At 36.1% G+C, this 26,601-nt stretch overlaps 1 protein-coding gene across 7 annotated transcripts; it reads left to right on the top strand.

Moving 5' to 3' along the window:
- Positions 1–373: 373 nt before the first annotated feature.
- EXOC1 (exocyst complex component 1) lies at positions 374–26,601 on the top strand. Of its 7 annotated transcripts, XM_063157241.1 has the most exons (21): positions 374–476; positions 2,172–2,305; positions 3,120–3,250; positions 4,112–4,271; positions 5,150–5,170; positions 5,940–6,127; positions 6,861–7,088; positions 7,280–7,412; positions 7,586–7,695; positions 8,251–8,304; positions 12,349–12,498; positions 13,579–13,684; positions 16,536–16,580; positions 17,724–17,887; positions 19,583–19,693; positions 20,168–20,244; positions 20,730–20,958; positions 21,938–22,121; positions 23,305–23,504; positions 24,974–25,168; positions 25,918–26,601. In XM_063157241.1, exons 2-21 carry the CDS (start codon positions 2,182–2,184, stop codon positions 26,068–26,070), a joined length of 2,763 nt encoding a protein of 920 aa, XP_063013311.1. In that variant the 5' UTR covers positions 374–476; positions 2,172–2,181; the 3' UTR covers positions 26,071–26,601. The 7 variants fall into 7 exon arrangements, with proteins under 7 accessions (XP_063013311.1, XP_063013312.1, XP_063013314.1 ...); XM_063157242.1 differs by lacking the exon at positions 5,150–5,170; XM_063157244.1 differs by lacking the exon at positions 8,251–8,304.

The following is a 26,601-nucleotide window of genomic DNA, read 5'->3' as shown; positions in this document are numbered from 1 at the left end:
CTCTTTTGTGGACTCATTTGTCCGCTAACAGGCCTGAACCCCCTCAGTGCCTCTGCCGTGACGTCACTTTTGGTTCGGCCGCTGTGCCCCGCGCCCGCCGCGCCCGCTCCTCCCCGCCAGGGGGCGCTGCCGGGCGGCCCGACCCGAGCGGCGCGCCGCCGTCACGTGGGCGGAAGCCGCGGCGGGAGGAGCCGTGTCCCTGCCCGGCGCTTTCCTGCCCTGTCCCGGCGCTTTCCTGCCCGTGTCCCGGCACTTCCCGGCCGTGTCTCGGCGCCGCGGTGAGAGCGAGGCAGCCCCGGCGCCCTTCGCCCCTTTCCCCGCCCAGGCGTGAGGCTGGCGCGGTGCTGCGCGGGCCGGCTCGGCCGTGGCGGTGCCGCCGGGTTCGGGGCGGGTCGGGGGCCGCTTGTGCGGGACTCGCAGGCGGGAGGCGGTGCAGTCGTGTCGGACGGGCCCTCGGGAGGCCGCCGCTGCTCTAGGTAGCTCTTCTGAGTGTTTCTGTTAAATTGTTACCGTGTTGTCGGTTTCCGGCGGTGCTGTGGTTGGGCTGCGCCCTTGCGGTGCGCTGTGAGCCGGTGGCGTGCGGGAGCGGCGGCCGTTCCTGTTTGCAGCCTGGCAGGGGCCGGGCAGCGCCGGCAGCCGCCCCGCACTGCCGGGCCCCGGCTGGCCTGTGCTCCTGGACAGGCCGCGGCTGGGATGCCGTGTCTCTGACGGATTTCACGTAGCCTTTGTCTGGAGTATTACAACAGTAAACGCAGCAGTGTCTAAAGGAATTTATCTGAGTCTAGTGTGGGCTCTGCTTTCTAGAAGCTTTTTTTTTTTTCCTGAAGAAGGAGCTTTATTTCCAGCTCCTTCGGCTAAATTCTATGTTCCTTTGACACAGCAGGATTCAAGTGTGACAAGCCGAATTTTGTGCTTGGTCCTGGCACAGTGTGAAGGTTTTGGTGACTGTGACTAAAGGGACTGAGTTTGTAACTCAGAAGTTGTACTGTATGTGAGAGCCAGCCTTGGATCTTGGATTTATCATGCTGTGCCTTATGGGAAAGGTGTATTCTGCCTAAGCTGGACAACTTGTGTTAGCACTGCCATGGGAGAGTTAGCAATTTGTTGCAGTTTGATTGTGACTTAGAGCAGAAAATAAAATTCTAAATAAGGAAGGAAAGAGGTATCTGACTATGAAATGCAGCAGATTATCAGAATTTTGTGTGTTCATCTTATGCATCTGTTGAAGAGTAACAGGAATGGTGACCTGGTACAATTTGGGAAACAAAAGGTGGGCCCAGCATTTGATGAAGAGAAGGAAAGTTATTAGCACCTTTGGAGTTTTACACTGTCATGTAAACAGCATGCCCTGAGCTCTGTTGACAGTACTGTTGACAGTTTCCACTTTCCCTTCTGTTCACAAAGTTCTTGAGTTAATAATCTTCAAAATTACTGTAGTGCCCAAGACTTTGTCTTTTCTGTGAGTTTATCAGAGAAAGCAACTCAGGCATCTTCAAGAGAACAAGCCAGCCTGCAATTCAGCTCCATAAATTGTCTCAGCATCAAGCAGTGTAGCATGTTGTGTATACTAATCATGCTTTTAATGAACTGTAGAATTTTAAGGCACGGATAATATTGAAACTTCTGTATTTAAATGAAAACACTGGAATGTGATGTCTAATGCGTTTCTCTGTTCAATCTAGATAAAATCTCTCTGTAGTGTGAGAAACTGTTCTGAATCAAGTGAATATTGCCGATTCCTTAATTTTCTGGACCTTGGTGGGGTGTTTTGTTTTGTTTGTTATTTTTTGTGCTTGTGTAATTGAGTTCTACAAGCTTGAGCATTAGATGGTCTTTTTTTCCTGGTTCCAGTTGCAGCTTTTTTATGTTAATGCCTTACTACAAAGAAGCTTTTTGTACTCTGTTAATTTAAGCTGAAGGATCATCCAGGTATTAATAAGTTGCAGTTTTCTAATTGAAAAAAGTGAGTATGCCTTTTTTTTTTAGTATTTTTTCCCCAAAGTGGTCTGGTCTTCCACCCAAGTCATACCTGTCTAGATTGCAAGTCATTAAGTTATCTGTAAAATTGAATTTTAAAATCCTGTAGTTACTGTAAGTACATGATTGGTTCTTTTTTCATGTGTGTCAGTTAAATGTGCTTGAGTTTATTTTTACCTCCTAAAATCTTTCAGCTGAGAGAAAATGACTGCAATCAAGCATGCCTTGCAGAGGGATATTTTCACTCCCAATGACGAACGTTTGTTGAGCATTGTGAATGTGTGCAAAGCAGGCAAAAAGAAGAGGAACTGCTTTTTGTGTGCCACAGGTACATAGGAATACCACACTGTATTTGTTGTCTTCAGCTTTGTTTTTTCTTGGTTGCATTTGTTTTAGCTTAATGTACAATCCTTATTCTTGACTTATGTAAAGCAGGTGCTTTCCATTCCTAATGGAGAAAATTAGTTTTAGCTTGTACTTTCATTATTGCTTCTACTAAAAAAAGAAGCAAAGCCCACTACTTTGATTCACAGATCTCATTGTAATTTGAAAGGAAGGAGTCAAAAATTATTTTGGTACTGGTGGGCTTTTGAAGCAGGCCTTATGTAGTGCTTAAAACAGGGTTTAGTAATCATCTAAACTGATAAGCCTAAATAAAATGCTTTAAAGAATATTTGTTAGAGTCCAAGGAAGGGCATAGCAACTGAATTGAGTTCTAATGTTCCTTTAAGTGCCTGTTATTACATTATATCTCTTAAAAATTAGGTGCTTTGGGTTGATCTGTCAAGAAATTAGCTTGCTAGAATATTTTTTGACTGAAAAATGTCTGAAAGTGTTTTTATTCTGACTGTACTCTCCAGTTTTGTCTGTACTTTGTCAGTTACATGATCATAGTCCAAAATCTGCTGTATCAAAGAAATAGGTGAAAATTGGGGTCATAACCTCACAAGCTGTATAGAGATATCAGCTTAAACTGAGCTGTGGTTTTTGTGAATGAAAATGTTTCAAAATGTTCCTTTTTATCAGATAAATACTATGAAATCTCCCCCACAGATTATTTATTTAAGAAGTTGAAGTACAGCAGAAACAAATGTGAAAGCAGTATGTGTGTTTTGAAATGACTCTCTTACTTCATTTAATAGTGACTACAGAACGACCAGTGCAAGTAAATGTGGTCAAAGTGAAAAAATCTGACAAGGGAGATTTTTACAAAAGGCAGACTGCGTGGGCACTTCGGGACCTTGCTGTTGTTGATGCCAAAGATGCTGTTAAAGTATGTGTCACTTTTTTGTTCAGTCCTCTGCTCACAGCATCCTCTTCATTCCAAGTCAGACTTAACTTCTTGTTACTGGCTGCTTTAACAATTAGATTGATAACAGGCTAATTAAGGTGATACATTCCTGTGCTGCCTGTGCCTGCATTTTCTTTCAGCCTTTGCAAGAATATAACCCTGGTTAATTGAGTAACAGTAGGCTAGATATGCTTGAATAGCAATAGTCTCAATATCTGCCCTGTTAGTTGTAGTGATCTCTCAGTGACTGTAGAGAGCATCTGTTAAGGATCAGTAGTACCTTTTTAAGTCTTATGTAAATTTTTTCACCCAAGCTTAATTTCCAGTAAGAGAATTTATGACAGTAAGAGACAGTAAGAGAATTTATATACAGTAATAAATTGTTAAAGTATCCAAAATGTTCTGCTACTTGTAATTTTTTTTTGCTGGGACACTTACAATGTTCTTAATGAGCAGTATATAAGCTTGAGGGTGAGTTGGAAGCATACAGTCCTGGTATGGTGGACTTTTCCACAGAACAGGAGCAACCTGGTTTTGCCCTCCTAAATTAATTTGTTGTCATAAACTTAATGAAAAATCTTACACATTTGTGTATTGTGTTATTTTTGTCTTACTTGCCTTGACAAAATACTACTGTCATAGCATGGATTCTGATTCTTCACTATCATTTTAGCACCTTTATTAAGGTCCATGAGGGCCCTAAATTTGCTGTATGAGATTCAGGTTGATATGTGTGTAATTTAATTTTTATCCTGTCATCTCCATTATTAAATGTGTGGACAGTCTCTGCTGCTTAGAGAATCATTTGACTGTGGAGCATGTAACATATTTCATCTTTTGCAGGAGAGTCCTGAATTTGATTTGCATTTTGACAAAGTGTACAAATGGGTTGCAAGCAGCACAGTGGAAAAGAACACCTTCATTTCATGTATCTGGAAACTCAATCAGAGATACCTTAGAAAGAAAATTGACTTTATTAATGTTAGTTCACAGCTGCTGGAAGGTAAATTTCTACAATTGTATTTGAAGTATAAAGTTTAGTAATTACTGATTTAAAACAGATACACTAAAAAAAATACTCTTAATCCTGATGTGTTGTTTTCTTATTCTTATTTCTTTTCAACTTTATATTTTCTAAGTCTTCAGATAAACGAGATGACTATATAGCACATTTTTTGTTAGAAAACTGAGAACCAAGACAAAATACTTCATTAATGAAGTTCTAAATACTGATAAGCTTTCTGTATTTCTAAGACATTCTGTTTCTTGAACAAAATAAAATCTACCTCCAAGAACTGGTAGGTCTAAATGTGTAACACAACTGCTTTTGTTCTCATTTGCATTTCCCCTGAATTAGAAAAATACTTCAAAAAGCAAGAGTCTGTAGCATTCTAGAAGGTAAGGGACTTTTATATGAGATTTCTAGTTCATTGACTGTGAGGCACGTGCTAAATTCTGCTGGACTGTATTACAATTTATGTGACTGATTGGTGGCTAGGATGGCTTTGTATCTTGTTTGCTTATGCTGTAGCAAATACTTTATGGTCACATTATCTTTTAATAGTTAACATTTTATAGTAAAGCTTAACAAGTAGGAGTATATCACATAGAGTCTATCAGAGGTGGTGAAACTACTGGTATTAAATACTACACTGGTGTGTGCAGAAAAATTTGAATTGGAAATGTGAAACAGGAAGGGATAGCATTTCTGTGTTTTGGTGTTGACCAGAATTTGTTTTAAACATCTAACAGTTCAAGTTTGTGCAATAATAAAACATTGGAACTTACTGCCACTTAAATGTATACACACTGTTCGTGCTTTGTCTAGCTAACATTCTCTGCTTCCTTTCCTCTGCTTTTCCATACCTTTTAATTCTTCAGAACTTCCTAAAGTTGCAGAAGGTGCGTAACACCTTTTTCCTTTATTTTGCCTTGTAAGCAATTTTGTTAAATAATACAACTTTTGTTTGGTTGGTTGTTTTTTTAGTGCTTTGGTTAGCTTATCAAGTTGCTAGAGATAAGAGAGATGTTTCAAATGTCCCAAACACTTTCTGGCTGGACTGTGTTAATATTCATTTGTCAGCCTTTGAGTGTCTTGTTAAATTCGTTAAACACTGTTGTGAGAAATTGCAGTTAAGGAAACCATTGTTTATTTGATTTTCATTTATCTCAGTACTGATATTCCTGCTGTGAAACTCATCTCGAGTGTCAAGATAACTTTTATTTAATCAGTAGTATATGTATTAATCAACTTTGGTATGTTTCCCTTATGCTCTGTCAACTAAAAGAGAGAATCTAACTTGTACTGATTTTCCATTAACAAATAGAGTGTCATACTGTAATATATTCTAATGCTGATTACCAGTGTAAGAGGTAAATAAACTGAGACTAGGTTTTTCCTTGGAATAAAGGAAGGTGGATATTTGTATTTTGCTTATGTTACATAATTTGGAAAACATCACTGTTGGGAATCGGTCCTGGAAATTGTAATGAAGCTTGTGGAAGACTGAGACTTGAAAAAATGTGTTCATAGGCAGCAGGTGCTTTTTAGGAGAGTTGTTTAATGGATTGATTTACTTACAGGTAGTTTAAACATACTTTGGTACTCTTAAAATACTTGTGACTTTCTGGACTTGATAACGTGTTTTATTTTCCTTATTCTCTGCCTAAGAATCTGTTCCAAGTGGAGAGAATCAAAGTGTAGCAGGAGGTGATGAAGAAGCTGTGGATGAATACCAGGAGTTAAATGCAAGAGAGGAACAGGATATTGAAATAATGATGGAAGGGTGTGAATACGCTATTGCTAATGCTGAAGCCTTTGCAGAGAAGTTGTCAAGAGAGCTGCAAGTGCTGGATGGGGTAAGCATTGCTTCTGATGCACAGTGGTGATGCTGGATGGGGTAAGCATTGCTTCTGATGCACAGTGGTGATGCTGGATGGGGTAAGCATTGCTTCTGATGCACAGTGGTGATGCTGGATGGGGTAAGCATTGCTTCTGATGCACAGTATCGCATGCCAACACATTGAACTGTTCTCTTTGATGGTCCCCAAAGTGCATTCTCGGAAAAGGTAGCTAACCTGACCTGTCACATGCTGAAATGTAGATGTTTTTTAGACAGCCCAGCATCCTAAAGATCTCTTGGAAAACTTAGGAGATGCAGGGGATACAGACTTGAGGGAACCATCAACAACCTCCTCAAACTGTCAAGTTGTGTGTTTCTTGTATATTTTGAAAATGGCTGCTGTCATAGCGATGGCTGATCTTGCAACAGAAAATCTAACCCTATCACCTATGCTTTTTTTTTTTTTTTTTGGAATTAAAAATGTTCTGGTATAGTAGGAATTACTTTTTGGCTTTTTGTTTTTCTGCAGACCAATACTTCTGCTCCAAGAACTTGAGCAAAATTTTGGCTTTATATCTTATCTTTTTGAATGTGTCATAGATTGATGAATTTGTGTGTTCAGTAACACTATGGCTTATATTATTTTGTTTCATCGATTGCATCAAGAATTTTGGGAACTATTTGACAATAACAGACGGAGAAGGAGATAGACATTTTCATATCTCAAAAGCATTCTATTTTCTTTACAGGCAAATATTCAGTCCATTATGGCCTCAGAGAAACAGGTGAATATCTTGATGAAGTTGTTGGATGAAGCTCTAAAGGAAGTTGACCAAATTGAGCTAAAGCTGAGCAGTTACGAAGAGATGCTTCAGAGTGTAAAGGAGCAAATGGATCAAATTTCAGAAAGCAACCACCTAATTCATCTCAGCAACACAAATAATGTTAAACTGCTGTCAGAGATAGAGTTCTTAGTGGTAAGCATTTTTGTTATGTTTACTGTGGTTGCTCATGTCAGGTATAAAATTCTTTTAGGTTGTTACCCTCTTTAATTGTTACTATTTTCAGTAAGTTATAATGACAAAATTGTATTTATCCTTCTTGGTTCACTAGCATAGCAAACTAATTTGCTTTCAGCTTATGGACAATACTATCCATTATTTTGTAGAATCACATGGATCTGGCTAAGGGCCATATAAAGGCCCTTCAGGAGGGAGATCTGACATCTTCTCGAGGCATTGAGGCCTGCACTAATGCAGCAGATGCCCTTCTGCAGTGTATGAATGTAGCTCTTCGTCCAGGTAACGTTTTTGTCAGACTACTGTCTAACGAAATTTATTATACTGGTGCCTTGCCAACTAGTCTCAGATTTTGTTCTGTTGATTGAAGGAATTGTGACCTCTGGTCCTCTTGGCTCCCCTGTTCAATATCTTACTCTGTATTTTGTACACTCTGAAGTCCTTTCTGTTTGTAGGACACGACATGCTACACGCCGTGAAGCAGCAGCAGCAGCGGTTTAGTGACCTGCGGGAGCAGTTTGCACGGAGACTTGCCAGTCATTTGAACAGCGTATTTGTTCAGCAGGTATTATTTCTTACTATTGAATATGCAATTTTTGGTCACAAACTTGTCTGGAGAAGGAAAACAATCTATCTAAAATTGGACATACTCTGTGCTGTAATCAGGAAATGCTAGAAGGTCTTCAGGCACAGGTACTGCTAAGCATACCAAACAATAACTGCCTACAGGAGTCTCTTACAACCAAACATCTCTTTTTAAAAACCCCCAAAATCTCAAATTGACAAACCAAACCCACTACAGCTTGCTGTCAGAATTAAATGCATTATGTGATATATAAGGATTTATTTTAATTGTAGAGCTTGATTATTGAGGAGAAAAAGCAGTGACCTGTTTTAAGGATCTAAGTGGCTGAGAATACAGGTCTTGCTGTCTGAACCTCAAAGACCATGAGAAAACCCCCAAACCAAAACCAAACATGCAAAATAAAATGTCTGAACATTGGTTTTGTTTCTTAACTTGAATTATTCATCAAACACTGTCCTGACACGTGTTTCCTAAAGTCTGGGTGGTTTTTTTAGCCTCAGCTTTTTAATTTATGTGTTTTTTATCTTCAATCAGTTTACTCAGACCCTCCTTCAGCTCTATAACAGGTCCTCCTATCATTCAGTTCCAGTGAGTACATTGAGTTTGATACAAGATTTTCTAACCAACTTTTTTCCTGAGCTTGAAATTATCTAACTAGCAGCTGCATTTTTGACTCTGCAAAAAGAAATTTGTCCTTACTGATTACAGAGCATCAGACTTACATCCCTTTTCACTTCTATTATTTTTGTCAGCCCTTAAGCTTTGTTTATATGTTTAGGAGCTAACATTCCTCTGATCTCATTCCTAAAAGTTGCTGAGAGACAGATTGACATGCATGGAGAAAAAATATTTCCAGGAAATAGTAATAAATGTGCAACAGTACAGGTATTGAAAATGTGGGAAATTGCAGTATTTGTAAATAAAAAATAGTAATTCTGGTTTTATACATATTAGCTCAATAAAAGTTTTTACAGTTCTAAATTTTCTGTATTAGACTGTGTGCAGAAATAGAATAGAGTAACACTGGATAATTGTATAGAAAATTGCATTTAGAGCCTGGCTTTTTATGGCAAAGATAACTGCTTTCTATATTGTCTTCACTTTGCAGAAAAATTCCAGCTCCACAACATAGTGGGTTTTTTTTGCCTTTAGCTTCTGTTCTTAAGAAGGTATTTTTCCTCTGTCACTTCACATATTTTGAAAACCTGGGTATAGACTATGTGTCCCAGCCCTTAAATGAGCAAGTAGAAACTATGTTGTGTAAATGCATCCACAGAGTTTGAATATTGGACTTGTGTATGGAAGTGGATGTTTAAAAGAATGTCTTTCTGAGGATTTTATTTTTTAAAAAATGGCAAGAGATTATTATTACTGTGAAATATTATGTGTATGAGATGAAATTATTATTCTTAAGACACTTTTCAGTGCTGTTGAGAATGCTATTACCAACTGTCAGTTTACTTTTTTTAAAATTGTGATACTACTAGTGGCCTCATGTTATTTTTCATAGAAATTTGCCCTCTGAAAAGCTTGCTGTTAGCTGTGAGGTATTAATCAACAGATAAAAACAATCATGGTTTTGCTGTTAAGTTTAAGCAGGAAGAGTTCATTACCTGCAAGAGATGAGACTCTGCAAAGGTTTTCATTGTTGGAAAAGAGAAAAAAAGAGAGTTTGTACTTCATTTTGAGGTACAGATTCTGGTGCTGGAGGTATAGCAGATTTTTGTGTCATCTTACCAAAACAAACTTGTTTTGATAGTTTGAGGAATATAGCAATTTCTTAGTCTGACGTTGTAAACCTAATCTGCAATACTTTGTTACCCTTAACATCTGAAGAGTTGCATTATTTGTTTACAATGTTTCTTTAAAAAGTAATTTAAAGCACTTCAGAAGAAACTAAGATAAAGGTAAAGAATTCTAAATTAAAAAGACAAATGAAAATGTCTTGCCTATATTAGTTATAATGTATAGGAAGCTGTTAATATAAGCAAGACATTTTGATTTGGAAGTCATTAGATGGAAAAACATAGTTACATTGGCATTTGAGCCTAAATATATTTCCTTGAAAGTGTGAAATTGCTCTTTATTTTTTGAAAAGCAAAATAATCAATGCTTGATTCAAACTATGGTTGTAAGATACTAAAGTGCTTCACCTCCTTTACATCAAAAGGAGAATAAATGTTAAAAATTTTGAACAGAAATGCAACTTCAGATTGCCGTTTGCTGCAGTGTTAAACTATTTACTAACAGTTAATGTAGTTGTCTTTTCTGTGTAATACTAATAATTAATTAACCTATTACTTTAAAGATTTTTTGAAAACCAGCTTCAGCACTCAAAGGCAATTCCAAGCTTTCTGCCTTTGAAATATGAAGCAGGTTGAAGCTTTCAAATGATGAAATAGTTGAATGACATTCGTGATCTCATTTGGTAATGATATAAGTTTATGTGCAATGAGAGAAAGCCCCTAAATGAGATGGAAAAGGTACCTCTAGAAGCTCTATAATGTTTTTGGCAATCTTGAACAGAACATGCTTTACTGTAACTAGAATGATTAGTCCTGTGGAAAAGTTGGCCTGGAGAGAGAAATATACTTTGTCAGGGAATTTGTCATCTAGCATTATGAATAATACAACTACTAACCAGATAAGTTGTGTGTAATAAAGGGACATGAATAAAATTGTTCCATGGAAGAAGACATAAACATTTGGATAGCTGAGTATTTCCTAGCAGTAATATGAATGAGCATTTAGACTGATGTAGGTGATAAAAGCTGTGACAGCCACCAGGTAAATTACGTTAAACTATAATGAACTTGAACATTAAAAATACATGGTGTAGGAATATGACAAATGAGGGGTTGGAGGGAGTTTTTCATAGAAGCATATCAAAGATTTGTTGAAAAGTTTTTCTATATGTATCCCCAAAAGTATGCCCACAATATTGAGTATGACCTCAGTAATCACAAGAGCAGCTGTGTTGCTAATGCTGGCTGGATTCTAATTCCAAATTATATGTTCCAATAATTGCACTAGCTTTTTGTTGAAGTCAGACTACAGGACTGTTTTTATAAGAAAAATTATAGTGTTATCCTTCCCCATTTTCTGTGAGCATAAATTAATGAAGTTGGCCAGGGTTGTTTCTTTGGGTCTATTTGTATGCCAGTGTACGTAGTTAAAAGAGCAGGGCTCAGAGTAAGTTCACGCTCATGTTGGATACAAAAGTGTACTGAGACAAGTCACAAAGAGTTTAAGGATGCCCCATCACTGGAAGTGTCCAAGTCTAGTTGTTCAAGGATAGGGCTTTGGGCAGCCTGTTCTAATGAAGGTGTCTCTGCCCATGGCAAGGGAGCTGGAGCTAGATGGTCCTTAAGATCCCTTCCAACTCAAAACATTCTATGATTGTTATGTAGTAGTTCAGCTTAATCCAGAAGCTGGCAGTGTTCATGTTGCCAACTTAGTAAAAGTTGGTATTTTACAAATTAAATCTTAGTTGTTTTTTTTTTAAACAAATGTGTGAATGTATAGTGGAAGAGCTTTCTCTAACAAATGTCTTGAACTGATTCATATCCAGTATAACAGAAAAAGGGTAAGACAAAGTTGCTTTAGTTTTGATCCAAACTGCTTCTCTTCTGACTTAGAAACAGGCAAAGGCACTTTTTAAATGGTATAGCTTATTCTTATTGCTGACTTGTCATGTCCAAGATGGAACTGTCAGGAATGCTTCCTCTCTCAGGAATGGACATTGACTGACCTTTATAAAGCACCTGCATGTGATGCAGGAATTGGAGACCAATTGGTACAATCTTTGTGTGCTTCCATGGCACAGACTATAAGTTCTGTTGCTGTATTTACAGCAAGCACAGTAAAAAAAGACTTTATAGAAAATATTAAAGCCATTTGGAAATTAATTAAATAAATTATCCTCCATTCTTTTAACCCAGGGATAGTGGCTGTGTGTTCTGCTGTGTGACTGCACAGAGGTATTACCTTGCTCTTCCTGAATTACTCGGGAAGCTTGTTCAGGCAACTGAAAGCTTAAAAAGCTAAATCATGTGTTGTTCTAGCAATATGATGGGATCTTTGTGTAAAGGAGGAGTGGATTGGTTCATGCTGCTGGCTGTAAACATTCACTGACGGTGTGTTGTGTGTGTTTGTGTGGAGTGAGAGGGAATGTGTTATGCACTGATGTTTTAAAGACTTGATCAAGGAGGGCTTGGCCAAAGTGGACTAAAGTATGTTGAAAAACATCTTTAAACAGAAGCAGCTATTTTCTTTTTTTTTAGAGGAATAATGTGTTCAATTCTTTCTGAAAATTTTTTGTCATTAAATTTTCATTTAGGTGTACATTGCATTCTTTTACAAAAAGTGCCAAAGTGACTCACCTAGAAGCCAAAAAGCCTTAAAATGAACAAACTTATTAAGATGCACTGCCTGCCTTGGCTGTAATAACTCGGTGTCTGTATTAGGTTAGGTGTCTTTTTCAGCCTGCATCTATAGACCTTGCTTATGTGCAAGGTATTTTGAGGCCTTTCTGTTTGTCTGAATGAGATGCCTCGTATTAAATTTTCCAGGAAACTTCTAATGCATCTGTGTAGTGCTTCCAGATTTACTTTAATATTTTTTCTTATCAAGGGTCACGATCAGAGCTCCACTCTTGCCCAGCACTCTGCTGAATTGACATTACCCAATCATCATCCATTTCACAGAGATTTACTTCGATATGCTAAACTGATGGAGTGGCTCAAGAACACAGATTATGGAAAATATGAAGGGCTAACAAAGGTATGTGAAGTGATCAAATGATGCTAGAGAATGTACATAATAGACTGGGCTTGAGAGTCAAAAGAATTGGCTCTGTGCATGTACATGTCATTTTAATATTGCTATATATTAAGTATAACTCACTACTCCTCTTTTTTTATTCCTTTTTAGAATAGGAAACTTCATTTTTTAGTATTTGTGATCTCCTGCTCTGTTTGTTGTTTTTTTTCCTCAAACAGTCTGTGCTGAGGTATCACAAGATATTAATCTTAATATTTATGTAAAACAAGTTTGCCATTAAACAGCTGAGTAAGAAAAAATTATTAAGCTACTTTCAGATTGGTTCAATTGTGCTTATTGCCTGTGTAACATCTCTGTTTCAACAGACCTTCATTTCACTTGGAAGTGTCAAAAAATTCAGAGGTCTCTTGTACAGTAGATTAAATAGAAATGCTTTTCCCTTGTATGCATATAACTTTTAACTACCTTGTTTAAAACTAACATGGAGTAAAAAATTACTACAGAAGTATAGAAAATGTTCAGGTAGAAGTCAAGGAAAAGTTAGTCCTTACAAAACAAGTATTTTAAATTAAAATTCTGTCGGAAGGTTTAAATTAGACTTTGACAATAGCTTTTGAATAGTTATTCATTTGCCTTCAGTGTAAAGCACATAGTGAATGGCTGGCATCTTTGTGATCTTCTAATAAAAAAATATGAGAATTACATATTTACGTGTGCTTTTGAGGGAACAGTAACAGTCTTACAGAAAAGGGAGATTGGTGCTGAATTCTTTCTCTTCTACTCTTGAAATGAATTCTGTGATACTCTACCACCAGTAATCCTATACTGCATTGCATATTTTTCCTTATGAAGGAAAAGTAGAAGTTTCTGATTAATGCTCACTATGAAAATGAATATAAGGTGTTTAAATATCACAAATATATTTTTGTGCATGCTGCATTGATATATATAGTTATATAGTCCAAACCAGTTTGTTATTTAGTAGGGTTTGAAAATGCACAGGTTTTAAGAGTTATTTACCTATAATAGAAGAAAATCAGTATGAATACCTATTAATTGAATTTACATTTTTCTTTTAAGAATTATATGGATTATTTGTCACGACTTTATGAAAGGGAAATAAAGGATTTCTTTGAAGTTGCCAAGATCAAGATGACAGGCACAACCAGAGAAGGAAAAAAGTTTGGTAAGCTTCCAGAAGGCACATATCTTGCTTTGAATCTTACTCTTTGCATATAAAAGACTCATTATGACACCTAGGGCTAATTTTTTAATGGTGTAAAATTCTTTACTTTTGGCAAGATGAAAGAAGTTGGAGGAAAAATATGACTGGTAAAACTTCTGACTTCCACAAGGCCAAAGTAGCACAACTGAAATCTTGTGAAGTTGGTGAACATAGAAGTATAAAATACAATATTTCTCTGTTTTCAAATCTACACTCACTTTTTATTACTTGAATTATTTCAGTTTGTTACCTGAACAAATCTGAAAAATCAACTCTTGTAATGAAAGTGAGTTTGGGCAGCATTGTTTTGTGTTCCTTCTGCTGTTATTGCTACTATTAATAAATCTTGGGTGGATTTTTGAGAAGCTACTTTTGTAATGCTAATCCTGCCTAGTAAAACTTAGATATTTTAAATGTATTTTTTCAGGGGGGTTTACCTATGTAGCCTGAGACTAGAAATCATAATTTGTTAATGTGTAGGTATTTATATTTAGAGATTATTTCTGCCTGGTTTAGTCTAGTGTGAATATGGAAATAAAGCTTAAAAAAAAAACCCTGGATACTTAAAAACCAGCAGTACTATAGGCGTATTTATGTATTGTCAGTTCTGCATTTTGAGGTGCAGTGTTTCAAAGCTTGTTGGAAAGTATATTTGCCACAGTTTAGCCATTGCAGATTCTGAATTCCAAAATTATGTGCAGCTGTAAGTAGTAAGTTCTATCAGCCTCTTTTGGGTCCTGAGTTTATGATTTGAAGTTTGGTGGTAGAAACCAGAAAAATGTAAAGAAAGGAAGAAAGCAGGAAGGTAGTAAGGCTTGTTTGAGAGATGGAAAACTGCAAAGGTAGGTCTTGGCAAGCTGTTGGACATGGAAAGCAATAAGATGTCATTGTCAGAACATTTGAATTCTTAAATCTTGAAAAGCAATCTTACTGCAAGACATAAAATACCATTAGTCTAATACAAATTGATCTCTGAAACTTTCTAAACACTTTGTCTTGACACTTGTTTTGTGATTTGTACTTGTGAAGAGACAGCTTTTGTAGCAATTCCCTAACTTGTGTTAATGTTATGGAGCAATCAGGCATTTTGGAGAAAGAGATCCTTCCAGTCACCAGAGTAAAAGCGGCACCTTGAGAAGACTTCTGTCATGTATTTGTGCAAATTTATTTATGTTGCAATGCCTCATAAGGGTGTGTAATTTCAAAGGCTTCTGTGTTCATTGTAGTGATTGTACTATTACTAATTGCACATTCATTCAAAATATATCACTTCTTAATAATAAACTTGTTCAAGGTGTAGTGTAGGTACATAATGCTCCAGTTGTACTCAAATACTAAAGATGACCTGTTTCCAAGTTGTGTTGGTGTGTGTTCTTGCCTTTTTTTTGTGCTTTGGGAATAGTACTGCTATTTGAGTGCCTCAAATGCAGAGGGGATGCTGGGAGAATTCTGGCATTCTGTGCTAGCGCGAGGTTCTTTGTCTGCATTTTTATGGCCAAAAAACCAGCCTGGGTCATGAGCATTCACTCTCGTCTTAAGTAGTCTTTTTTCTTTTTTTTTCGTTTTTTTTTTTTTTTCTTCTCTGAGGAAGCCAAGACTTTGCTACTTAAATACCATAAAGTCAGTGTTGGAAAGAGTGCTACTATTGTCATATGTTTATATGATGTAGCTTGTTAAAATCCACTAAGGCTCCCCTGATTGTCCAGGGCCTGATCTTGTACTTCTTTACATTCTGTAATAAGTCCCATGTGTTTAGAAATTGAGGACCATGAAGAAGTGCGACCAATGCATGATAGTTGCAAATGCCAAATATATCATGCCTAAACTTTTTTTATTCAAAATCAGCCAAACCCCCAAGATCTAAAAAACAGGCTGGAATTAAATTTTAATTTGGTGTTACAATTATCAGAAGTGTTGCCTACTTGAGAACATCTGGTATTTAAGACATGTTTGTGGCATTTAGAAATATATACTCATTCTATTACAGTAGGTTCTGCTTGCCTGCTCCATTTTGGGGGGCTTGTAGCATCCATCCTCATCAAGATCTCTTTAAAACCTCATATTGCTTTAGTGTACGTATGCAAATGCCTCTACTCTAGGGATTCTATATTTTCTACAAATGCCCATTTACTTTAAATTTCATATTGAAGTCCACTAGAGGAAACTTCAATTCTGAAAAGAGCCAGGAAAAATATAAAAACCTCTTTGTAAATTTTTTAACTATATGTTTAATATTTTTATCCTCTCCAAATTTGCAGTCATCTGTTTTTGTGCAGCATGAATGCAAAATATGTAATCTCTATGTAAATATCCTGATTTGCAACAACTAAGAAAGGTTAGCTGGTCTTACTGTTGATGTTAATTATTTTGCAGTAATTGCGTGTATTTTAAATTTGAAAGGTGGACAATGTCTCTGACTCAGTAAAAAAATTCCATAAGTACATTTTAATTTCTTCATGTCTATTGTTGATATGATTTATCATGGAAACTGAGTCTGACAAATAATTTAATGGACTTCTCAATTTGGGAGAACTTAAATACATGTTACCAAAAGTGTTCTTTGAACATACTATATAAGAAAAATCAAGCTTTAATACCTAGAAACTTATTCTGTTTTCCATGTAGTTTAGATACTGAATTTCTGGAATAGTACCTCTCCAACTAAATGTGTTTGCAATGTAGTTACTTGCTGCTTATAGTTCTCTGCATGTTTCTTTCCAGTTAGAGCTTAACTTGCATCTTGTGCATGGTTTGTGCAAACTGCATTTTAACTTGTCTTTGTCTTTGATGCTTGCAACCTAATCCATCCCAGCTACACTGCCTCGAAAAGAAAGTGCTGTCAAACAGGAAACTGAGAGTGAGTATAACTAGTTGCATTAGTTGGTGTTGTCAATGCATGTGTGTCAATGTTACAATGTAGTGCTGCATCAGGAAGAATCTACCTCACACTGAAGCACTGTTCAGAATGAAATAAACGTCAGCAGAACCATTGGGCTGGCAAGCCAAAAAGGAAGCACAGCTCTGAGTCCAAAGATAGAATTTGAGAAGATTTCCACATAAAGGCAATATCTTTAAGTTTTCCCATGCTACTAGTTAATAGTAAAAATGTGTTTGTGCTGAGACCTTGTCATAGTTTTCCATTCCTCCAATACATTGAAGTGACAATTTAGATTAGATCTATAGAGTTTGTCTTGTGTCCCTAGACTTGATACCAACAGAGCAGTTAAGTGAAGCTTGCAGGATTGCTTTTAAGTTTCTATGTGGCTTAGATGTGAAAAGTTTACTTGGAGATCCAAAAAATTATGATGTTTTGGTCTTTTTTGTTATTAGCTTTCTCTGTCCTAGTCCAACATTTCTTAAAAAATTAGGGGAAAAGGAAAGGAAATAAAAAAGAAAAAACATACTCCTAGGAGAAGGCCCAGCAATATCATGAAGAAATGAGTAAATCTTAATTATGATCAAAGGGAGGGGAGAGTATTAGCAGCAGAGTTACTGTAGGGTTGTAGATCCAGCAAAATAGCTGGAACAAACTGTAGTTAAAAGGATGTTAACAGCAGAAAGATCAAGTGCAAGATTAAAAAGTGCCTGTGTGTACATAAAATATTTTAATTTTTTTTCCTTCCTGTGGTTCAGTTCTGCTTGTGGCAGCCTTTGCCCAAAATACATCCACAAATGTGATAACTGGTCTTAGCTTTCAAGTCTTTAATCCCTGTATTACTGTATTGCAGAGTTGTGTTCCTTTTATACCTTTTTGCCCTACTTTACAATGAGAATTTAAATAGTTATATTGTACTTTAAAAATTGCTGAAGAATCTGAGTTGCCTTGTAATGAGGAAAGAATACAGTTACAGCAAAAGCATTTATAACTTAGACAAAAGTTGTTTGATTTTAATATAGGACTACTAGCAACTCTTGATCTCATATGTTCTGTAACAAAACCTATTTTTCAGTATTTTCTTCTGCCTTCACTTTCATCCTTCATAGTGTCTTTATTTCACAGGTCTTCATGGAAGTTCTGGAAAATTAACTGGATCTACTTCTAGTTTAAATAAACTCTCTGTTCAGAGTTCAGGAAACCGCAGATCTCAGTCATCCTCACTGTTAGACATGGGAAACATGTCTGCCTCTGACCTGGATGTGGCTGACAGAACAAAATTTGATAAGGTAAGGCCAAAATACCCCATAGGATTTTTGCTTAGTTTTGTATTAGAGGTATCTTACATATCCTTCTTCCATAGCTCAAAAATCTCTACTTTTTAAATCCTAAAACATGCCAATTTCGAAGTTTTTATGTACCATATATCTAATAAAGTCAGTTCCTAAGAAATATGTAGATCACAGTATTAATTTCAGAATATAAGATTAAATTTAAATCCTTTATAGGCTGTGTGGAATCTTTAAAGAATATCAAGCATTAAAAAATATCTTTTAAGTTTAAGCCAAATATGGGTATTTAAGCAAATAGGAATGAAACTGATGGATTCTCCACTGGTTTTATTTTTTTCAATTTATTCAATGTTCTGTGACATTTTGCCAGTATGTAAGCAAAAGCAAAAGATAAGGAACTTGAGCCAGGACTTGAGCGTGACCCTAAAATTTTACTTATACTGGTTTCACATTAGTTATCATCAGTTTTAACTTTAACCAATAGCACTAAGTTATTATTGGAGTGGCCTCATCCTGTTTTAAAACCTGCTGTCCTCAGCATCTGTTGACTTTTTTTTCTGAACCATTAAAAGTGACAATGCTCACCATTTCTTGCAGAATTAACTCCTCACTGCTGTGGAAGGAAAACAAGCAGTTACCAGTCAGACATAAAAATAATTTTGTTGTTCTCTGTTGAATTACTTGATGGAGATTAATGTTTTTCTTCTGACCTCTTCAAATCATTGCTTAGTCTTTTCCTGGGGGGAAATAGATGCCTGAAACAATATTAACTGTTAAGTTATTACAAACTTGTAGCAGCAACTTGTCTAGAATTAAAAGGCTAACTTTTAAAAAACAGGTTTATGCAATTGTTATGCTATTATTTTCAATTTCTCACTTGTACCTCACACCCATTGGATATGTGAATGTGATTTAATATACAGAGTTATAAGCTATTGAGCTGACCTACTAAGTTGTTGGGTTTTTTTCCTATGGGAATTTTCATCAATGTGGATTTCCTGTGTGGCTAGATGGGTTTAATTTATGTAAATTATGCATGGCTTTATTTTTAAATACTTGCAGAGAAGATACTAAGAGAAATATGTTTAACATCTGCCTTAGAATTTCCTTACTTTCTATTAATAAAATTAAATCATTGTAATTACTTATTGCCAAAATAGTGTTTTATTTTAGTTTAAATCTAAAAATTGTGTTGCAGACTTCAGTACAAAACCTACTTATTTGTTTCTCTAGCAGCTGTGTAGAAACTTCTGCTTTTTCTACAGAACAGTTAACTTCAACATACACAGTTGACCTGTTTTTCTTCCCTGAAGCTTTTAATTTAGTCTTCCTCTGCTCAGCAACCCAGGCAGAAAAGATGGTGAAAGAACCCAAGACTTGCTATTAAAATGCAAGTGTTTCTGTTAAAGCACAAAAGTGTTTCCTCAGGCTGCAAGTAGAAAACTTTTAGTTGTGGAAAAACACAGATTGTTCTTTCCTTCACAGTATTACATGGATAAGAAAGGACTATGTTGAAGAGGCAGCTATTACTTTTAGACATCTACTTATAAGCTGTTTCCATTTCTGTTAAGTAGTAGTAAGCCTTCTAAAGCTCAGTGAAGATAAAAAGTATATGTAACAAACAATTAAAATTAGTATTGTTAACTGTCCATAGTATTTGGTGTGTTGAGAAAATATTTTATCTTTCTTTAGATTTTTGAGCAAGTATTAAGTGAACTAGAACCTCTTTGTCTGGCAGAACAGGACTTCATCAGTAAATTTTTCAAACTGCAACAACATCAGAGCACCTCTGGAACAACAATGGTATGACTTAGATTCTCTGTTACTGTAGTAAAAAAGTATTGAGCAGGCCTCAAAAGAGACCTATTTAAAAGAGAGCTTGGGAATATATTGGTGTTTATGTGATCCATGTGATGAGTAATTTGTTTTTGTTCATGAAATGGAAGGATCTTTATTTTGGCTAGCCAAAACAAAATTTATGAAAGAAGGACTGACATGTTTCCTTTGCCATGGCTTTGTTTCCTCCTAAGATGACAACAAACACTCCATCATGCTATATAGGAAGACAGTGGGGAGTAAATGTGGATAATATTGAATTCAGTGGAATGTGACTGGAAAATTACCAGCAACTTTAAAACTGTTCTTTCTTCTACTCTGGATGCAGGGGTGCTGGGGGTATGGAACTGCTACTTATATTGGTTTTGTAAGATGTAGTAACTACTTTGATAAAGAATTGAAGACAAACCTTATCTTTGCATACATTCCTTGTTCTCACAGAATGAAGTGGAGGAAATGGACGGAGTAGCTTTATCTCGTTCGCACACTTCTGGTGTTGCACAAACAGTATCATCTGAGTATGTGCTGCTATTTTCATTACTGATTCTTAAGCCTATGTTTGAGTTTATTTGGCATATAAAACTTTTTTTCTCTAAAATCAGAAATTATTCCCTTTCAGTGAAAGTGAATAGTGAACTTTAAATTTTTACCTAGACACTGAGTGTGTCAGTAAAAAGAATAATTTTTGTATATAGAATGGGTGCTCCTGTATATAGTTGTTTAATTCTCTTAATAGCTTGCAAATTGAAATTTGGCACAATAATATAGAAAGTATGCTTAGCAAAGTTCTGAGAGTGTGTGGCAGCTTCCACAGAGAAAATACTTTTTGGAATATTTTATACCTGTGACTTTTGATTTTTACTGTGGGGTACTGACTTTCTGAAAGTCATGAGACTTGTTGAATGCAAATGAGACTACTATATCAAATAAATATATCAAAAAGCATGTAAAATAGCCTAGTAAACTGTCAGAGTAATATTTTCCTCTTATGCATTTTTAATAGGAAGGACATGATCCGACAAATGATGACAAAAATATTTCGTTGTATTGAACCTGAGCTGAATAACCTTATAGCACTGGGAGACAAGATTGATAGCTTTAATTCCCTTTATATGTTAGTTAAGATGAGCCATCATGTATGGACAGCACAAAATGTGGACCCTGCGTCCTTTCTCAGCACAACACTTGGAAATGTTTTGGTGACTGTCAAAAGGAACTTTGATAAGTGCATTGTAAGTTCTTTAGTTATTCTGATTAAGCTAACTGTAATATTATAGGAAGCCCACTCCTACCCAGTTTGATTTTAAATTTCTGTATACCTAAATTCTTTAAATTTGAAGTGAAAATTAGTAATTTATTGCTTTTCTACTGGCCAAGCCTTCAGATAAGTGGTGGTTATGTTTCTTTTTTCCTCTCCATTCCAGTTTTCCTCAATAAGTAGATTTTTGTACCACTTGCTCAGGGTTCTGAGCTACTTGACATTCTTAATTCTTTGTTTAAATTTGTACTCCTTCTGAGATTACTGAAATTCATTACGAAAAATACAGCTCTCTGCCTTTTTTACTTGCCAAAACCAAACCTTGTGGATGTACAAGGGTATGAGGTGTTTTGGCAGTAGCAGAAGCAGCCCCTACTGTCTGAAACTTTCTTTACGACCATTATATTAAATATGACACATGAAAACAGAACTGTTGCTATAACTTTGTTTTATTGTCATAAATGTAATTTCACTCTAGGCAAAGATCATAAAACTGACCATTCTTGATCAGTTTAATACTTAAAAAATTTGAAACTGATTTTTTTATTACACTCAGAAGTAAAATTTCTTCAAAAGAAGACTAAAGAAATTTCGTGCAACAAAAGGAATTGTTAGCTTGGCTGAATCAGAAAAGTGACATTCCTTGTTAGATTACAAAGTGAAAATTTTTAATTGCTTCTGGTGCATAAATCTGGGGTTTTTTTCATTGGGTGTTTGTTTACGTAATACTAAGTAAATAAAGGGGAATAAAATACAATCTTTCCTTTTTCTTTCAAATTATTTTACTTAAAAAAAACTTAATGATAAAAAAGGTGAAAGACTAAATAGATGTACAAATTGAAGGAATTTATTTGTCTTTTATATATGTCAGTTTTTTCAGTATATCTGCATTTTTCTTTAAATAGCTTTTACATGATCTAGAGCCTAACACTTGTTCTTGTTTTAAATTAAAGAGTAATCAGATGAAGCAGATGGATGAAGTAAAAATCTCAAAGAAGAGTAAAGTTGGGATCCTTCCATTTGTTGCTGAATTTGAAGAGTTTGCAGCCCTTGCTGAATCAATTTTCAAAAATGCAGAACGACGAGGCGATCTAGATAAAGCCTACATAAAACTTATTAGAGCTGTCTTTGACAGTGGTAGGTCTTCCGAGGCTGTCATAGTTTACTAAAATAATTGTTTCCACCTGTTTATATATACTTTTGCCCCAATTAACAGGTGATTAAAAAAAAAAACTATGGTGAAATTTTGGTTGTCTCTGTTAATGTAAGTGAGCAAGTGTGGTCCTTTTGGTTGTAATATACTTTTAGATACTTTACAGCTATGTACAAAGGAAAGTAACTTTGAGTTGTGACAGAGGAGAGTGGTTAAGACACTGAAGAGGGAGATAGCAGCAACCTGGCATGCTCGGTCTGAAGTGGTTTCTTGTCTTTTTGTTTCCCCCTGCAAAAAATCATACAGGAAGAAAAATAATTGGCAGTAGCAGATTTTTCCTAGTTAGCAGTTCAGTGTTTTGACTGGAATGAATCTGTGCTCATTACTGGTGCCCTGGATCGCTTTCATGATGGGCATCTTGATAGTCTCAGCAAAATGATTAATGGATGAACAGGCATGGAAAATTAACTGCTCTTGGTTGAAGCCATCCTCTTTCAGCCTGCTTTTAGGTGCAGTAAGGGAGGGATAGGTAGAAAATTTTTTTTTTTTTTTTTTGCTTGCTTGTTGTTTTTTTGGGTTTGGGCTTTTTTTGGCAGAGGAAGAGGGAAGTAAAAGATCTATGTGCAGTATTATCTATTTTTATTATTATGTTTAGGGACTGAAGGTAATTTTGACCATAAAGCTAATAAGCAAAAACTGAGATTAAGAAGTAGATTTAAAAAAACCCTGCTACCTTACTGAAGATTTTTGTCCTGGTGAAAATGGGAATTGATTTTGCTGTGACTTCTCTTAAATTGTTCTATCATATGTTATTTATTAGGGTTACTGAAAGCATGCTTGTGAGCTTCCTCAGAATGTGACTTGTTCCTCACACCTGTAATGAGATCATACATACTCATTATTTTCTATCTTTTTATAAGTGACCTTTTTGCCACACAAGTTTCATCATCTTAGAGCCTGCATGTATCTGTTGCTTCTTTTGAAGCACTTGATTTAGTGGTAATTTTGAAGCATTTTATTTAGTGGTAGTTCTGACTCATACAAATGGTAATCAGTTACTTGAAATTCAAAATTGCTTTTTTGATAGTACTATGATTATTGGTTATGTTTTTCTGAATTTGTTTGTCCTTTTGGTATTCTAAGTATTTTGCTTCTCATTTCTTTCAGTTGAGAAAGTAGCTAATGAAAGCCAGAAGACACCCAGGGATGTCGTCATGATGGAGAACTTCCATCATATTTTTGCAACACTTTCTCGCTTGAAAATTTCTTGTCTGGAGGCTGAGAAAAAAGAAGCCAAACAGAAATACACTGATCATCTTCAGTCTTATGTAATCTACTCACTTGGACAGCCTCTTGAGAAATTAAATGTGAGTATTCATTTAAAAGGTACACAATAGTTTTTGAATGTATTATTTCCACTATTTGATCTCTTTATCACTGCATCTATCATTATCTCTTATTATTTTGGACTGGAGCATGTCTGGCAAGAGTACTCATGAGGGTAACACTCTTGGATGAAAATAACCAAATTTTTCATGGCAATTAATAGTACTGACTGAACATCAGTGTCTTAAGAAAATGGTTTTGAGGAAGAAGAAAGGGGAAAAATCACCAGGATTTTTGGGATAATCTTTATCACCTCAAGTGCAGAGAAGATTGCTGTAGTTTTTGAGTTGTTCAACAAGAAGAAAAGTTACAGGAAAATTATGAGTGTCTGAAGTGGAGCTAAATGTTAAAGTGAGTGGTGACTTAGGTTCAGAGTCAGTTCTGTCCACTTGAATGTCTTGTGGCTTCTTCTATAAACAGGATTTCAGGCATCCATTTTCAGAGACATTTAAGATGTATTATCTTTCTGAAAATTAAAATGCTTTGTTGCTGTTACCAACTTGTGGATTGACTCTGACCCACATCTAAACTGCCATGTAGCTAACTCCTGCTCAGTCCCCCCTCTCCAGGGGAGACAATAGGAGGAGCAAAAGTGAAAAAACTTGGGGGTGGAGATAAAGACAGTTTAATCAGAGAAGGGGAGAGAGAAAGAGGGGGAAAAAAAATCAAGTAAGTGATGCAAAAGCAGTCAATGATTACCTCTCACAAGCAGACTGGTGCCCAGGCAGTTTCTGAGCAACAGGCAACTTGAAGCCAAACACCAAACCCCCCCTCCAACTCTAATTTTTATAGCATGATGCTATGTGCTATGATTTGGTCAGGTTTGAGCTGTTCAGATGTAACCAAAACATTGTTGTGTTATCAGCCCAGTTTTAGCCACAAATCCAAAACACAGCATCATGTAGGCTGCTGTGAAGCAAGTTAACTAGGGAGTTAGCTCTGCCCTACTCAGACCTGATGTGCTGTTGAGCTCAACCTGCATGTTCATGGATATACTTTCCTCTATTTACTGAAACTTTTGTATTTCCTATGTTGAGGAAACTGGTCAATGACAGTGGCATGGTCAAATATGCTGTTGTGTAATTATGGTTTAAAAGATGCTCAGGTGCTTAAGGAGTTCATCCAAAAGATCCAGTATCTGGATCCCTGGTTATGAGCTCATGAATCAAGGATTTTGAGGCTGACTGGTTATTAGTTACAAGGTTGCAAAGAAAAGCTCAATTGCTTCTAGAAATAATTGCTTTCAATTTTATGCTAGTACTGGACTGCATCGTTGGGCTGTGTATTAATGTTTGTGGCTGAGCAGTACTTCGTGCCCGCTTGAAAAACAAAAACTGGGAAAACACAACAGTCATGAAACAGAATCAAGATTTAACCATACATATCCTTGTCAAATTAAATTAATTAGCTCAGATTTGTGATAGTGACTAATGCTATTACTTGTTGCTAGCATTTTTTTGAAGGTGTTGAAGCTCGTGTGGCACAGGGTATACGGGAAGAGGAAGTAAGCTATCAGCTGGCTTTTAATAAACAAGAGCTTCGTAAAGTTATAAAGGAATATCCCGGTAAAGAAGTGAAGAAGGGATTGGATAATCTCTACAAGAAGGTAGATAAGCATCTCTGTGAAGAAGAAAACTTACTTCAGGTAAACTAATTGTGTCTTGAAAACCCTATAATGTGGTACAGAGGCTTTTTATTACTGCTTTTGCATTTGTATTTTGTGGCAATGTTCAGCATAACTCTAAAAACGTAAATTTTGAGTACAGCTTTTGGGTTTTTTAATAATCCTAATCTGTTTCTATTTGATTAATACTGATTGGGACCAGAGTGGTAGGAAAAAATTTCAGAAAGAAACTTCCTTTATGATTCCCTAGCTGACCATTAATGGGTGATGTCTGTTCTGCAAAATACACTGGAAGTAGAGAATAGATTTACATGAGTGGGTAACCTGATGTGAATCTTAATTGGTGCACTATAGCAGAATACTTTCAGTTATATATTTTCTGATAGTTTAATGTTTTTCTTACACTCTGTAAACTTTCTTGCTGGAGTAAATAATGAGTAGACTTGAGTTCAGCTTGTTTAAACAGCTTTTTAAAGTCTGAAACGTGGCACAATTATAGCACTCTTCTGGTTCAGTGTGTTTTCCTGAAAGACAAAAGCAATACCTCTATTAGGAAAACTTACCCATCTTCTTTACTATTTTCTGCTTTGCACATTTATTACAAGTCATGTCAACATTACAGATCTTGATGGGTAAAAACTATCAATCTTCTTTTTAATGCTGTAAAATGACACCTGAAGTGAGGATTGATTAATGAGCCAGTGTTTTCTAGTTAACCTATGCAGTGTGTTGTGCCAGTTGACTTTTCTTAAGTTTGCTTTCTTTGGCAGGTTGTGTGGCATTCCATGCAAGATGAATTCATACGACAGTACAAGCACTTTGAAGGGCTGATAGCTCGCTGCTACCCTGGATCAGGAATTACTATGGAATTCACTATACAGGACATTTTAGACTACTGCTCCAGTATTGCACAGTCTCATTAAGTTCTACAAAGGGAAACAGAAGGTAGCAAAGTGTGTGCCTAAGGGAATCAAACACTGTAAATGTTATTGGGTTTTTAAAAGGTGGATTTCCATGTGTGTGTAGTTAACTGCCATGTATGTTGAGTAACACTCCTGCTTCCAATGCCTTTCAGGGCAAAATAAGACCTTTGGGGGATTTTTTGTGCTTCTACTGGGCTGAAGTACTGTTTGAAAGCATTAATTCAGTGAAACACTTTGGATACAGTTTTTCCCTTTCCCTAATATTAAAATATTTTTATTTATAATTCCTTCTCTTGCCAAAAGCAGTAAGCACTACCTTCATAGTATGCCAAAAGAATACTACTGTTTTCACTAATATTTTTCATCTTAGAAATTATGTAAATATTGAAGACTATCAGATATTTTCCCTTCGTATTTTCCCTTCCCTTCCAAGTATGGATGTAGAACTTTATGCAGTGGGAAGACTGAGTGCATGCTTTGAAATGTAGTGTGACTATGGCTATAATTCTTAATTAAACTATGTTCATCATA

Source organism: Melospiza melodia, chromosome 5 (genome assembly GCF_035770615.1).
Source record: "Melospiza melodia melodia isolate bMelMel2 chromosome 5, bMelMel2.pri, whole genome shotgun sequence".
Classification (NCBI taxonomy): Eukaryota; Metazoa; Chordata; class Aves; order Passeriformes; family Passerellidae; genus Melospiza; species Melospiza melodia.
Note: the sequence above shows the minus strand (reverse complement) of the source record. Positions and strands in the feature narration are given on the sequence as shown.